General features: G+C 41.9%; 1 protein-coding gene across 1 annotated transcript in view; it reads right to left on the bottom strand.

Annotated features, from left to right (window-relative positions):
- Positions 1-15,294, bottom strand: part of tlk2 (tousled-like kinase 2) — a 159,145-nt gene that overhangs the window by 80,451 nt on the left and 63,400 nt on the right. Inside the window, exons 3-7 of the mRNA XM_080213883.1 lie at positions 10,057-10,125; positions 8,082-8,154; positions 6,161-6,204; positions 4,206-4,304; positions 1,527-1,622 (exon numbers count right to left, since the gene is read on the bottom strand). Coding sequence (XP_080070009.1) covers positions 1,527-1,622; positions 4,206-4,304; positions 6,161-6,204; positions 8,082-8,154; positions 10,057-10,125 — 381 coding nt within the window. The remainder of the gene's footprint in view (positions 1-1,526; positions 1,623-4,205; positions 4,305-6,160; positions 6,205-8,081; positions 8,155-10,056; positions 10,126-15,294) is intronic.

Here is a 15,294-nt window from a genome sequence, read left to right on the forward strand (position 1 = left end):
TGATTCCATGAACATGAGTATGATTAAGTCAGACTGTTGCTTGACCAGTCTATGGGTCAATCCTCTTAGTTTTGGCAGAAGCCCCCAGAGGTTAACAGGGAGGATCTTGCAGGGTCAATAGAGTTGGTTGTACCATTCCTGATACCTGTGTGGATGCAGAGTGGTCCACCTGCTTTAATTCCTTTTTTAAAGAAATACTGTAGAAGTTTGATACAATTAAGAGGCTTTCTTGGCCATTTCAGAAGTTATCTGAGAGTCAAGCATAGTGCTGTAGGCCTGGAGTCACATGTGCCAGACCAGGTGGGAGACAACTTTGCTTCCTGAAAGTTTATTAGTGAACCAGATAGATTTTTTACAATAAATCAAGAATGATTTCATGTTCATTATAACTGACACTAACTTTTAATTCCAGGTTTCTTAATTGAATTTAAATTCTACTAAATGCCAGGACGATATTTGAACCCAGGTCCCCAGGACATTAGCAGAGACCTCTGGATTACTAGTCCAGTGACAATACCACTGCAGCACTACCTCCCCCTTTCCTGCCTAACAGAAAAACTGACTTTGTGCTGAGGGTGATTTGCTGCTTCTTTTCACAATAACTCTGTGATTCTCTGATGTCTTTGTGTCTGCATCTCTTGTACTGATCACTTTCACCCTTCAGATCTTCTGCTAGGGGCTCTCCTTTGTGTCAGCTAGCCACAAGGCTTCTTTTTTAACTTCCTTCCTGTTGGTACTGTTTACAGGTCAAGGGTCACCAGTTCGCATGGACCAGAATTTACTATGCAAGGAAATTACAATTCAGCCCCTTATAGCTGATGCTAATTTTTAAAAAACGATTACAGATTCCATGGGCCTTAAGAAATTACAAATTTTCCTTCCTGCATTGCTTCTGGGTCAAAGGTTATCACATTTCTCCAATATCTCCTGTAATGGTAACATTCCTAAGGGTTTTTCTGAAGTTTGTCCACTGCACGTCTCCCATCGATTATACCAGCCTTCCTCTCATGTTCATCAAATGTGATCTCCCTTTCTGATCTCTGTTGTCTGCTTCTAATTATTTTCTCTCCTACCTTGGGTATAAGAACTCACTGGCCTACAATTAACAAGTTAGCGCCGTCTCTGGTTTTGACAACAATTATTAAATTGGCCACTCTCCAGTCTTCCCCAAATAATCTTATTCAAAAATGCATTTTCTTAGGGCCTACCCAAAACCCCTAATGGTCATCTGATCACGTCAGTCAGGTCCAGACATCTTGTCCTCCTTTAGCTTACTGAATACCTCTAATATTTACCTTGGTTTAATATAGCTCTCATCTCGCTACTGACCAAAATCAGGATTACTATCTTTCCCAATCACCCATGCCTTTGGTATAGTGGATAGCCAGTTTCCTCTTGGGTGCCACCACACTGAATAATTTCCTTTTCCTGCAATTGATGTTTAACTCAGGGAATGAAAATTTGTTTGAAGCTGAAGATAAAGCAGAAAATGAGTACAGTATCTGTGTGTTCCACGTATTCCATACCTGTGATTGTTTGTGTTGAACGTTAATGATCTTTTGTGAACTACAGGAATGCTCGGTGTTGGCTGATCCCACTGACGAAGGACTGCCTTGCTGAACCTCAGATTTAAAACAGAACAAACATGTAAAACTTCAGGTCTTAATTGGTTCTAACTGGGTTTTATCACCACCACTCTGGGTTCTCTGCTCCAGAAGATCTGTTGCCAACGCTCATACATTAAAGCAACTTCTTCCTCTCAGCTTGTGAGCTCCCAGTCCAGGTCACACACCACGCCCAGGCCGTGCAGTACTGCACAATCCTGAATCATACCAATTTCTCACAGTGTCTTTCAGTGCAGAGGGTAGTGTCCCGAGCCAGAGGCTGCGGTTTATGTCTCACTCCAAAGACTTGATGGCCAAGGAAGGAGAGTTCATGATGCAGTCAAGCACGATGAGGGTCAAATTGTAAATCCTTCCAACATATCTTAACAGCAGCTGGTAAGAGTGGGAGAAATTCCTGGTCAGCCATGCGATGGAAGGACATTGGAGCCTTTACCATCATTATCCATAGTTCCAACATGCATATAAAAGTGCACGTTTCCTCGGTAACTCAGACTCCTTGGAGAGCCGGTCGGTTTAGTTGGTTGGTCAGCCAGTATGATTCAGATTGGTGCCAGCAGCAGACAGTCTGATTGCTGTTCTGGCTGGGATGAATTCAGGACTTGTTTCCTTGCCCTACCCATGGCACTGTGGGTCAGGCCTGCCTTTGGCCACAAAACTCAAAAGAAGGAGGTTGGTGGTTTCTGACCAGTTGCATAACCTTAATCCTTTAACGTATAGTTTGTCACCTACAGTGAGGTAATGCATTTTGGAAGGTCTAATATAGATGGAAAATATACAGTAAACGGCAGAACCCTTAAGAGTATTGATAGGCAGAGGGATCTTGGGGGTACAAGTGCACAGGTCACCTGGCAACGCAGGTGGAGAAGGTAGTTTAGAAGGCATGCAGTATGCTTACCTTCATCGGCTGGGGCATTGAGTTTAAAAATTGGCAAGTCATGTTGCAGCTTTATAGAACCTTGGTTAGGCCGCACTGGAATATAGTGTTCAATTCTGGTCACCACACTACCAGAAGGATGTGGAGGCTTTGCAGAAGGTACAGAAAAGATTTACTAGGATGTTGCCTGGTACGGGGGGCATTAACTTTGAGGAGAGTTGGAGAAACTTGATCTGTTCTCACTGGAACGAATGGAGGTTGAGGGGTGAACTGATAGAAGTTTACAAGATTATGAGGACAGATTGGATAGTCAGAAGCTTTTTCCCAGGGTGGAAGTGTCAATTAAAAGGCGGCATCCTTTTAAGGGGAAAGGTTTAAAGGAGATGTATGAGGCAGGTTTTTTTTTATACACAGAAAGTGGTGGGTGCCTGGAACTCGCTGCCGGGAGAGGTAATGGAAACAGATACGATAATGACTTTTAAGGGACGCCTGAACAAATACATGAATAGGATGGGAAAGGAGAGATATGCTCCCCAGAACAGTAGTTTCGATGGGTAGCATGGTCAGTGCAGGCCTGGAGGGCTGAAAGGTTGCTGTGCTGTAATTTTCTTTGTTCTTTGTCACATACTACCTTTCACATGCTAACCACAATGATGTTTTTGAGAGTTTCTACCTTTTTTTTCAAAAAGTAGGCTTACTGCAATGAAGTTACTGTGAAAATTCCCCAGTCACCACATTCCAGCACCTGTTCAGGTACACTGAAGGAGAATTTAGTACGGCCAATGCACCTAACCAGCACATCTTTCAGACTGTGGGAGGAAACCAGAGCACCCGGAGGAAACCCACGCAAACACGGAGTGAACGTGCAGACTCCACACAGACAGTGTCTTAAGTCAGGTATTGAACACAGGTCCCTGGCGCTGTGAGGCAGCAATGCTAACCACTGTGTGCCACCATGCATTTACCCTGAACAGAAGCTCCTCATTTCCACTTTGAAGAATCTCCCTGTTTTGAGCAATGCCTTTCTCTTCCCACATGGATCTGTCTCCCCTCGACTGGTTCTCCTCCTCATCCATACAACTGATGCAAATTGTTTTCATTTTTCTCTCTCTTCACTTCCGCTCATGTTGATCGGGAATCCAGCCACCGACTTCATTCTTTGCTCTCTTTCCCATGCCAAATTATTGGTGAATAACAATAAATCCAAAGATCTATAAACACTCAACTCTCTCTACAAAGTCAACACTCCCAAACTGACAGGATAAGGTAAAAGCTTATAAGCCACGTATCTGTCATTGCTATCTCTACACCAAGGGATCTCTCGCACTTGGGTCATTTAATTCCTCCTGCTCTCTCCACAGGATTTTATTTCCCGGTCACCTCCTCTAGCTGGGTTACAAACCTGTTTGAATGTTGACTTCTCTTCCTCAAATAGTATAAATTACAGGCACTAAAAAAAGCTGGAGGACTTGGAGGCCTAGTATTAATCTCTATATCTATATCCCTACCTTTAGACCTCAAAACTGGGACCTTGTTGATCTGTGTGGTTCAGTATCAAAGATCACATCAAGGTGATCACGAAAAGTGATCCAAACCAGGCTGGAGCTGCCCAAAGGTTTGAGTGCTGAAATATTGCTTTAAATTATAACACTACTTAACGCATGTACTAATCTATAGACATTTCCCAATTTGTACATAATACTCACAGAAGGTGATGAATATGATAAGGAATGTTGTGGGGATGAACGTGCTACAGGCGGTACACTCCGCCCAGGACTTGTACCTGTGACACTGCCGCCAGCAAACTGAAACACAAATACCATTTAGTTAGACTACAGTGCAAGGCACTATCTGACAGAAACTGGACCACACTCACTGGTGTACCTGCCAGTGTTTTCCATCTGGACAGAATGAAAAATAATATATATAGTTGCGGATTTCCTCCTGTCCGTGAGTATTGAAATGGAATCACAGTGAGAAAAAAAGTGCAAATTTCCTTGCCTTCTCCACTTCAATTCAAGTGACCTGTTCAACCAGATTTCACGCTAGAGCTCAGCTTATATTGCCTTATTTAAAAAGGAATCTAAAGCAAACTCTGCTTAAAAGGCTAGATTTAAAAAGCTCTGTGTTAAATAACAGTCACTGCGTGTTTAGAATTAAAGGTACAACTCAAAGGAATAGCTGAAACTGGCTGTTTACTATCGGAAGTACAAAACACGATCACTTACATAAAGATTCATTATTTGGGATGCAGAGTCACTGGTAAGGCCCATCCCTAGTTGTCACGTAGAGAGGGCCAGCATTTTGACCCAGCAACAGTGTGCTCCATGTGCCTGCTAACCCTGTCTTTTAATGTGATGGAGCTTTAGGAGGTGCTACTGTACTAGTCATGGCAATTAACTTCAGTGCATCCTGCAGCCAGTATGCATAGCACCCAAATAAGTGTGGTGGAGGGAATGATTCAGAATATGCTGACAAACGCATTTTAACTTATTCCTTCCCAGGAGTGTTGCAACCAACTCAAGCACAAAAATAATTTTATCACACACTAATTTGTCACACACACATATCTCCGCAAACATTTTGTGTTGACAATGCATATTTCCTTTAGGTTAAGCTGTCCAACCATTTTGCTTTTCAGGGGGACAAGCCATCCCAGACAGTGGCTATAGTTGATTTTTTTACTTAACAACTTTTACTTTTGGGAAAACTAGAATATTTTTGTAAATCAGAAGTCATATTTGGAATGCCCTGATGAGCTCACATCTGATTGTCAGAAAACTGAGACAGGGATGACCACAAATGCTTTGAAGTTCGAAGAAGGATCAAGTCGGATTTGAAAAGTTAACTTCATTTGTTTCTCTCTCCGCAGATGCTGCCAGACCTGCTGAGATTTTCCAGCACTTTGTTTTAATTTCAGATTTTCAACATCTGCAGTATTTGACTTTTATTTAAGTGATTACAGACAGACCCACTGACTTCTGGTTTCTGAAATCCTGGTGGAAAGCAAGTCTTTAGGACACGTTTTCTGAACATAACTCAAACTCCGGAATGGGGCAGGGAAAAAAAAAACAAGGTGGATTATCAAAGAAGTGAAATTTTCATTTTTTTTAAATAAATGTATTGAACAGATGTATTGAATAGATGTATTGAATTGGATTAGATAAACACAAAAGCAGGAATTAAAATGAGGACACCGAGGTTTGGAAATTATGGTTGGTGGAGTAGATTTCAGACAAAAATTGTTCAAATGTCAAAACCAACTATTTAACTTACACATGCAGTATCTTTGTTACTAGATTAGATCCTAGTTCACTGCGAGGTGAAGGCTAGTCGGGAGAAACTGTAATTTACTTACACCCATAAATAGTGTTAAAAGGGTTAAAAAAAAAACACTGAAGAACATTGAAGAGGAAAATTGGTCTCTATGTAAACCTTTTATACCAATATGAATTTTCATACGACTCATTCTTACATTTGACTTCAAACGGGTTATTCCCAAACGCAGCCAGTCTTACATCTCCATGGACACAGTAACAGGCACAATAAATGTGCCTTTTTTCTCATCACAGTTCCCAGCTGTTACTGATGAGGGCATTTACACAATCAACAACTTTGCTCAATTTATTGACATACGGTTGTTAAAATTCCTGCAACTTACCTCAAAGTAATCACTAATTTTATGTCCCCTTGGGGTGCCTTTTCCTACAAGGAAACAATGAAGAATTAGCAACCAGACTAAAAAGCGCTTCCTCAAGTTTAAAGGTGAAGATCACCTTCCTGTTTCCCACCCCTCCCAGCACACAGCAAAATCTAACCTGCCCAACATGGGTTACAACTGGATGCTTCATTACAACTGCTCCAGTTTATTGATCCCAATATTTTAAGGGAAGGCCGAAAACAACAGAAAATTGTTGCAAGGCAGGGACTTGTAACTGCTGTCAAACATGGCTGGCAATCTGGGCTAGGGAGGCTGAAGGCTTACTTGACAAGCTGATGGAAGCACTCTTGTTTCTCTTGATCTTGGAGGAGGGCTGGAAAGGGCACTTCCAGTACCCACAGCTCCCCATTTCTTTTCACAGATCTCCAAATCCTTGGGAATCACACATAACAATCAATTTCAAACAGAGCTCCCAATCGCACTGTGGGAGCCTGATTTAAATTTGTTAATTAAAAAAGTGTCCTGCCTTTCTAGGTTCTGGTGCTTGGTGCTGCAAAAAATGTAGTGGACGTGTGCTTGGCATGTGGAAGAGTTTCTTTGTTTAACTGTAATTCTCACCTACCCCATAAATGCAGTAGAGCAGGGAGGCTGGGATTGAGGGGGTGGGGGAGCAGGGGGAGAGAGAACAGTGAGATTACTATATACTTTAACACTATACTGACGAGTTAGATAGAGCCTCCGTTGCATCTACTGAAATAGATATGTTCTTGAGTTGATGGCTTTGGTACACATCATTAACAGATTTTAACAGGCAATTTTCTGTAAAGGCAGTGCAAGTGGCAGCAGCGATTTTGTGCAACATGGAAATACAAAAAAATGCAGGGCTCCTGATTCAGTTCTGAACAGGTGTCAATATGGCTGGCTTTTGGGAGGGGCAAAAGGTCATTGAAAGGCACAGAATCTCCACAGCTAAGCTTTCTGCTCTTTCCTCTACTTATGTTGGAAGTGCATTTATGTAGACTGTCAGTGAGGCCAGAATTGGGATGCTTTGTATGATGCCACACAGTCCATCATTCATCAACTCGCACTGCCCAAGCTCATATGTGAAGAACAGGCAACTAAGCGATACACTGATGGATCATCCACTGTCCACGGAATTGTATCTTAGCACAAGTCACCATCTCCAAAAAAAAAGGAAGTTTTATTTCCTCTCTAAATCAGTTCTATCAGAAAGGATGGCAGAAGCATAGTCAATAGTAATGATCAAAAGAAAATTGTATAAATATTTGAACAGAAGAACTTTATAAGGCTGCGGGGAAAGAACAGGGAAGTGGGATTCATTGGATAGTCCTTGGCTGAATGACCAACTTCTGCATTGTACTATAATTCCACAATTCTGTGATCTGTATTGAAATGGCTAACAGACAATCCTTGGGGACCTAATTTATTTCCCACTCATCTTCTAACATTCACAGCTCATTTGCAGATATCCCCTTGAGTCTATAGGAGATGTAGTGAAGTCCCAGTGATCATTTATCTTTCAGCAATTCTGATCCCCCTGTTTTGAGTGCAGAAGCTCCTCAAACTTTCAATAATCCTGTGAAGTGCCTTGGGATATTTTTATTACAGTGGGTACTATATAAATGCAAACACTTGTAATCGGGGGCCAATAAGGAGGGATTTGTCTTTTCATGCCTGTTTCGGGAAACAAATTGACACTAAATAGGGGGCCAAAAATTAAAATGTGCAAAAGGATGTATATCCTATTGTATAACAAGTTGCAGTTATACAATAATCGCATTAAATAAAATTAATGAAAAAATACAATTTTCAAAATCAAGTGCTAGCAAAAAGGTCCTGCACTCCCAGTACAGCATAAACTATAGAATGCTGTGTAAGAAAGGGATAGACTCAGGCCTACCTTGATTGGCATCATTGTAGGGATCCGCCTTTCGTTTCCTCCCTCGCTGCTCACTTTGTTTCTTCTCCGGCGTCTAAGAGGAAGAATAAGGGGATTGTCCTGAAACTAAAACCTTTCTGTTCTGCAAAGTTTCAATGTGATTTAAGTAGTTTAAAGACAGCCACACTCATCTTCCTCCATTTCTGAGAGGATTTGAGTATACGGATAGGGATGTTTTACTGCAATTCTACTGGCCGTTGGTGAGGACACTAATCTGACCTGCACAGTTTTGATTTTCTTATCTGAGGAAGGATGTCCTTGCTATAGAGGAAGTACAGAGAAGGTTTACCACACTGATTTCTGGGATGGCAAGTCTGACATACAAGGAGTGACTAAATCAATTAGGATTATATTCACTGGAGTTTAGAAGAGCGATCTCGTAGAAACTTATAAAATTCTAACGGGATTAGACAGGGTCGATTCAGAAACAATGTTCCCAATAGTGGGGGAGTCTAGAATTAGGGATCTAGTTTCCATAATGGTGACCACGAAACCATTGGCTCAGTAATGCCCTTTAGGGATGGAAATCTGCCATCCTTAATGGATCTGGCCTACATGTAATTCCAGTCCCACGGCAATGAGGTTAGCCTATTGCAAGTCACTCAATTCAAGGACAATTAGTAATGGGCAAGAAATGAGGATATGGAGTAAGCCTTTTAGGACTGAGGTGAGGAAAAACTTCAACCAGAGAGTGATGAATCGGTGGAATTCACTACTCCAGGAAGTACTTGAGGCCAAAACATTGAGATTTCAAGAAGAAGTTAGATAGAGTTCTTGGGGTTAAAGGGACCAAGGGATATAGGGGGAAATCAGGATACTGAATTTGATGATCAGTCTTGATCATAATGAATGGTGGAGCAGACTCGAAGGGCCGAGTGGCCTACTCCTATTTCTAGTTTCTACGTTTCCCAAACTCCAGCACTGGGAAAAGAGGGAAGTAGGAGAGAAGAAAGGTGATACCACATGGATATTAACCAGGACAAGAGGGCTTGTGTGTTCCTCCAACATATAAGCTGAGTGGGAACTCCAGTTTAAAGAGGTGAAAGTTACAAAAAGCAACTGATAAACAGCAGTACCATCTCAGGTGCCAAACTTGCTCTCAGAGTAATACCAGCTATTGCTACCTTAAAAGCACTTCACTCTGCTAAACGATGACCAGTTATAGATGATGGTCTGTTTGCCCATCTCTAGAAGGAAATGAGTCAGTCAGATTTGGATACAATTCTGGCAGGGACTCGATGCTGGTGACACCAACTTCTCTTCCAAAGGATGGCCCTGGGGTCAAACACGCCATTCCACAGATGCAAGTGATGGAGCAAATTTCAAAACGTTAACACAATACCTTAAAACGACACTAGCTATAATGAACAGCCACCACGTAGCCCTCCTTACACTCAATCGGATTTGACTGCACTTATGAACTAGGGGGAAGACAGTGGCAGTATCACTGGACGAGAAATCTAGATGCCCAGGATAACGTTCTGGGGACTTGGGTTCAAATACCACCACAATAGCGAATGGAATTTCAATTCAATTCATTAATCTGAAATTGAAAGCTAGTTTCCATAATGGTGACCACGAAACCATTGGCTCAGTAATGCCCTTTAGGGATGGAAATCTGCCATCCTTAATAGATCTGGCCTACATGTAATTCCAGTCCCACGGCAATGAGGTTAGCCTATTGCAAGTCACTCAATTCAAGGACAATTAGTAATGGGCAAGAAATGCTGGCTTTTCCTGCAGCCATGAAAGAATAAGGTCAAAAATAAACTCAAATTTAAACCCAAATTATGTACAAGACTGTTGTTCTGCTTTCCAAGAATTGAGTCAATTCACAGTGTAGGATTTTGCAGTCAGAGAAAGCACAGTCATTAGGACTGAGCATCCTAGTGGAATTAGAATAATTTTTAAACACCACGACTCAACAATTACTAACCTCAGATTCCTTGTCACTCAGAGATCCCAAGCTACACAAGCTCTGATTGGAGGACTCATTCACTGGTATCTACAACAAAGAATTAAAAAAAGTTATGTTTTGTTCAATCACCACTGTTCCAGTGCGTACCTAGTTCAGCCACCAGACTTAGGAACAGAATTACTCCGGTTTTCACGATGGACGTTGACCATAATGCCCTCGAGTGGAATCATTCACAGCAGGGAAATTAAATATTGATCCAGCACACAATGAAATTGTCAATTAATGACGCTTTAAACTACACTACGTTTTGAAAGGTGAAAGAGTGTGCCCGCTTTTGATTTCTGTCACTTCTTGTGGTGAGCTCAAGCTGATTTGGTAAAACACAGTACATGTTGGAACTCAGTCTGAGCACAAGGTGGATACTGCTCAAGGCAGCAGTCAAATACAAATACACTTTCAATCCAACTGCTACAGGGCTCAAGAAGCACCTCCTTCTCAAGCAATACCGAATGGCAGGAAGTACTTTGGGGAAAAAAGGCCTAAAATCCTGTGGCTGACCACCACTGGTGATCCCTACTGCAAGTATATGTTTACAGAATCTGGGTGCGGAAAGAAGAGGGTCAGTCATAATGTCCTCCAGATCAAATAACCTGCTGATATTTATTGCTTGGGAGGCAATTGAAGGATGATAAGTTGGGGCAGGGACCAGAGTGTGCTTAGTATCCATACAAACGTACACCCCATGCAGAGAAACTATCTCCCAGACTGGGGAGAAGAAGAGGAAAATAGGTAGCTTATATATAAAAAAAACTACACATTAGCATTCCAATTTCTTAATCAGAGAATTAAAACTGCAAAAACCAGAGTGAAAAGATTAAAGATTGAGCGATAAACTCAAAGTCCACATTCTTTCTCCTCAGGAGGTTTCTACAAGGTGATCGCTTACATAAAGCCCATTGGATAATCAGATAACTCACTGACAGGTTACTGCGACATTAAGTCACACACTAATCCACACTGTCATTGCACCATGGCTTCAGGTTATATTATTGCTGGAGTTCATTCATATATCCCATTGGGACTTTTTACATCTATCCCAGTCACCCTCTCTCTCAAACCCTGACACTAATCTAATTACCTATATTAGTTGTAGAATGGTTAAAGAAATGATCAAGCCCAAACAGCATTCAGGGAGGTGATAGAGCAGGGGTCAACAACCTTCTTTAACTAAAAGAACCTTCTTTTTTTTTTAAATGATAAAAACTAAGAGTCATGAGACTAAAGCTCGCCATTACCAAACCAAATACTTGGTAAACTGCCAATTGTCATTGGTAGAATCATTTGCACATATAGTCACTGATTTGTATTGAACATATCAAGAAAAAAATAAAGTAGATCTCACACTGAAGTAACACATTCTTTGCCCTTTTATAAAAACTTCAAATTTTGTCAGGAAAACTAATTTAAGATGCACAGAATTAAAACAATCTTTTGATTCTCAGGATTTTAAAAAATACCTTCTAACAGCACATCCAGAAGAATTTATTGTCTCAGCCCTGTTAGAAATAATAATGGTCCTAAACATAAAACCCTGCTCTTTGGACTAAATGCATTATTTGTATCCATACTGGAGATATACCATTCAAACAGATTTACTTAGAGCAAAACTATGTTGCGCAAAACTTGCGCAAGGATATTTTGGCCTTGGAGGGAGTGCAGAGGAGGTTCACTAGGCTGATACCGGAGATGAGGGGGTTGGACTATGAAGAGAGACTAAATAGACTGGGTCTGTACTCGGAGTTTAGAAGGATGAGGGGGGATCTTATAGAGACGTATAAGATAATGAAAGGGATGGATAGGGTAGAGGTAGAGAGATTCTTCCCGCTTAGAAAGGACAGCAGGACTCGAGGACACAGCCTCAAGGAGGGGGGCAGTTTAGATCAGAGTTGAGGAGGAACTTCTTCACTCAAAGGGTGGTGAATCTCTGGAATTCTCTGCCTGTTGAAGTGGTGGAGACGACCTCGTTAAATATCGGGTAGATAGGTTTTTGATAGACAATTAAGGGTTATGGGGAGAAAGCAGGAAAGTGGAACTGTTCCACTTCTGATCAGCCATGATCTTATTGAATGGCGGGGCAGGCTCGAAGGGCTAGATGGCCTACTGCTGCTCCTATTTCTTATGTTTTCTCTAAGTTTTTGAGTTTATTTATTACTGTCACAAGTAGGCTAACATTAACACTGCAATGAAGTTACTGTGAAAATCCCCTAGTCGCCACACTCTGGGGCCTGTTTGGGAACAACGAGAGAGAATTTAGCATGGCCAATGCACCTAACCTGCACGTCTTTTGGACTGTGGGAGAAAACCAGAGTACCCGGAGGAAGCCCATACAGACACAGGGAGAAGTGCAGATTCTGCACAGTTACCCAAGCCAGGAATTGAACCTGGGTCCCTGGTGCAATGCGTCAGCAGTGCTAACCACTGTGCCAGCCTAATATAGTATAATGGTTAATCTTTTATCCCCACAACAAACACACAGCTTTTGGTTTTCTTAATTCTTTTAAGGCTCGTTTCACGTTAATATGATCCAACCAGAAAAGATTAGGAACCACAAATGAGATGTTAAGGAGCCATATGTCAGCCCCTGGAATAGAGTTTGAGGGAGGGAGTGAGATTTGATTTTGATTTGATTTATTATTGCCACATGTATCAACATACAGTGAAAAGTATTATTTCTTTCATACTATACAGACAAAACATACCGTTCATAGAGAAGGAAATGGGAGTGTGCAGAATGTAGCGTTACAGTCATAGCGAGAGTGTAGAGAAAGATCAATTTAATACAAGATTAGTCCATTCAAAAGTTTGACAGCAGCAGGGAAGAAGCTGTTCTTGAGTTGGTTAGTACGTGACCTCAGACTTTTGTATCTTTTTCCCGAAGGAAGAAAGTGGAAGAGAGAATGTCCTGGGTGGGTGCAGTTCTTCATTATTCTGGCTGCTTTGCTGAAGCCGTGGGAAGTGTAGACAGAGTCAATGGATGGGAGGCTGGTTTGCGTGATGGATTGGGCTACGTTCACGAACTTTTGTAGTTCCTTGTGGTTTTAGGCAGAGCAGGAGCCATATCAAGCTGTGATACAACCAGTAAGAACACTTTCTATAGTGCATCTGTAAAAGTTGGTGAGAGCCGTAGCTGACATGCCAAATTTCCTTAGTCTTCTGAGAAAGTAGAGGCTTTCTAATTATAGTGCCAGCCTAGTATAGTACAATGTTTAATCTTTTATCCTTACAACAAACACACAGCTTTTGGTTTAATTCTTTTAAGGCTCATTTCATGTTAACATGGTCCAACCAGAAAAGATTAGGAACCACAAATGAGATGTTAAGGAGCCATATGTCAGCCCCTGGAATAGAGGACAGGTTGTTGGTGATCTGGACACCTAAAAACTTGAAGACCTCAACCCTTTCTACTTTGTCCCTCTTGACGTAGAAAGGGGCACGTTCTCCTTTACACTTCCTGAAGTCAATGACAATCTCCTTTGTTTTGTTGACATTGAGGGAGAGATTATTGTTGCTGCACTAGTTCATCAGATTCAGTATCTCATTCCTGTACTCTGTCTCATCACTGTTTGAGATCCGACCCACTACGGTGGTGTGGTCAGCAAACTTAGAAATCAGATTGAAGGGGAATTTGGCCACACAGTCACAGGTGTATAAGGAGTACAGTAGGTGGCTGAGAACACAGCCTTGTGGGGCACCATTATTGAGGATGATCAAGGAGGTGGTGTTGTTGCCAATCCTTACTGATTGTTGTCTGTGAGTTAGGAAGTTCAGGATCCAGTTGCAGAGGGAGGAGCCGAGGCCCAGGCCACGGAGTTTAGAGATGAGATTCGTTGGAATAATAATGTTGAAGGCTGAGCTATAGTCAATAAATAGGAGTCTGACATGGATAACAAGGACAACTAAGTGTTCCAGGGTTGAGTGCAGGGCCAGGGATATGGCATCTGCTGAGGACCTGTTGTGGTGATAAGAAAAACCAGTTTGCCTAGGTACCGGGATGATGGTCGTCTTCTTGAAGCAGATAGGGACCTCAGATTGTTGTAAACAACTGATGTCCACAACAGAGGAACCACTAAGTAAACACTGACCACTTGCCACTTTCCTAAATCTGGATGGGCTGGGAGGACAATGAACAGTGCAACAGATGAATGTGTTAAAAGACGTTCAAGCATGCATTTATTTTTAAACGCCATTATTTTGCTGCAGGATTTTAGATACGCACAATGGCTGGGAGATGCACCACAACGGTCTCGATGTTACAATTTCTCATCACACAAAATTCAGTTTCACAGCCTCTAGGCAGCATGGTAGCACAGTGGTTAGCACTGCTACCTCACAGCGTCGGGGACCCAGCTTCAATTTCGACTCAGATGACTGAGTGCGCAGTTTGCAAGTTCTCCCCATGTACACGTGGATTTCCTCCCGGTGGTCTGGTTTCCTCCCACAGTCTAAAGTTGTGCGGGTTAGGTTGATCGACCATGCTAAATTTCCCTTTAGTGTCAATGGATTAGCAGGGTAAATTTGCAGGGATAGGGCCTGAGTGGGATTACTGTCGGTGCAGGCTCAATGGGCCAAATGGCCTCTTTCTGCACCACAGGGATTCTGGGGTCCTGTGATACAGTGGATATAAAGTTAGGATTGGTACAACATGCAGCCTTTTATTCCAAAAGTTGATTATTCCATCTCACACCAAGCCAATGTCAGTGTGACATTCTCACTGCTTTAATTCCTTAGGTTCTGCACTGAGAAACTTTTCATCTTTGGTGACTTTGACTTTCATCTAAATTCCTGTGCTCCTGAGTGCCTTTCTACCTCCCATAATCTCGTTTGCCATGTAAACTCCCCGATTCATACTCATAACCATCCTCTTAATCTTAGCCCCTTAGAATCAATCACAGATGAGGTCTGCTTTGATCAATTCCTTCTAATTGCTCTCCACCCACATTCTCTTCCCAACCCTACTTCATTCTATCCAGCCCAATTCACTTCAAAAATGTTCAAACTCCCAGATCTCCAGCCTTTGGTTCTCTCATTGCTGCAGCTACAGACCTGATCGTTGATTTCCACCTATGAAGCTTTAGTACCCATTAAAACCACTACTCTCACTCTGCTTCTTCTGCTATTACAGTTCTCTCTCATGTTCAAGCGGCAGACTTAAATTGATACGGCATGTGAATGGACCTCATCAAGTTTTATCAACTC

The sequence above is a fragment of the Carcharhinus amblyrhynchos genome, chromosome 27 (assembly GCF_965287045.1).
Source record: "Carcharhinus amblyrhynchos chromosome 27, sCarAmb.v2.hapA, whole genome shotgun sequence".
Lineage (NCBI taxonomy): Eukaryota > Metazoa > Chordata > Chondrichthyes > Carcharhiniformes > Carcharhinidae > Carcharhinus > Carcharhinus amblyrhynchos.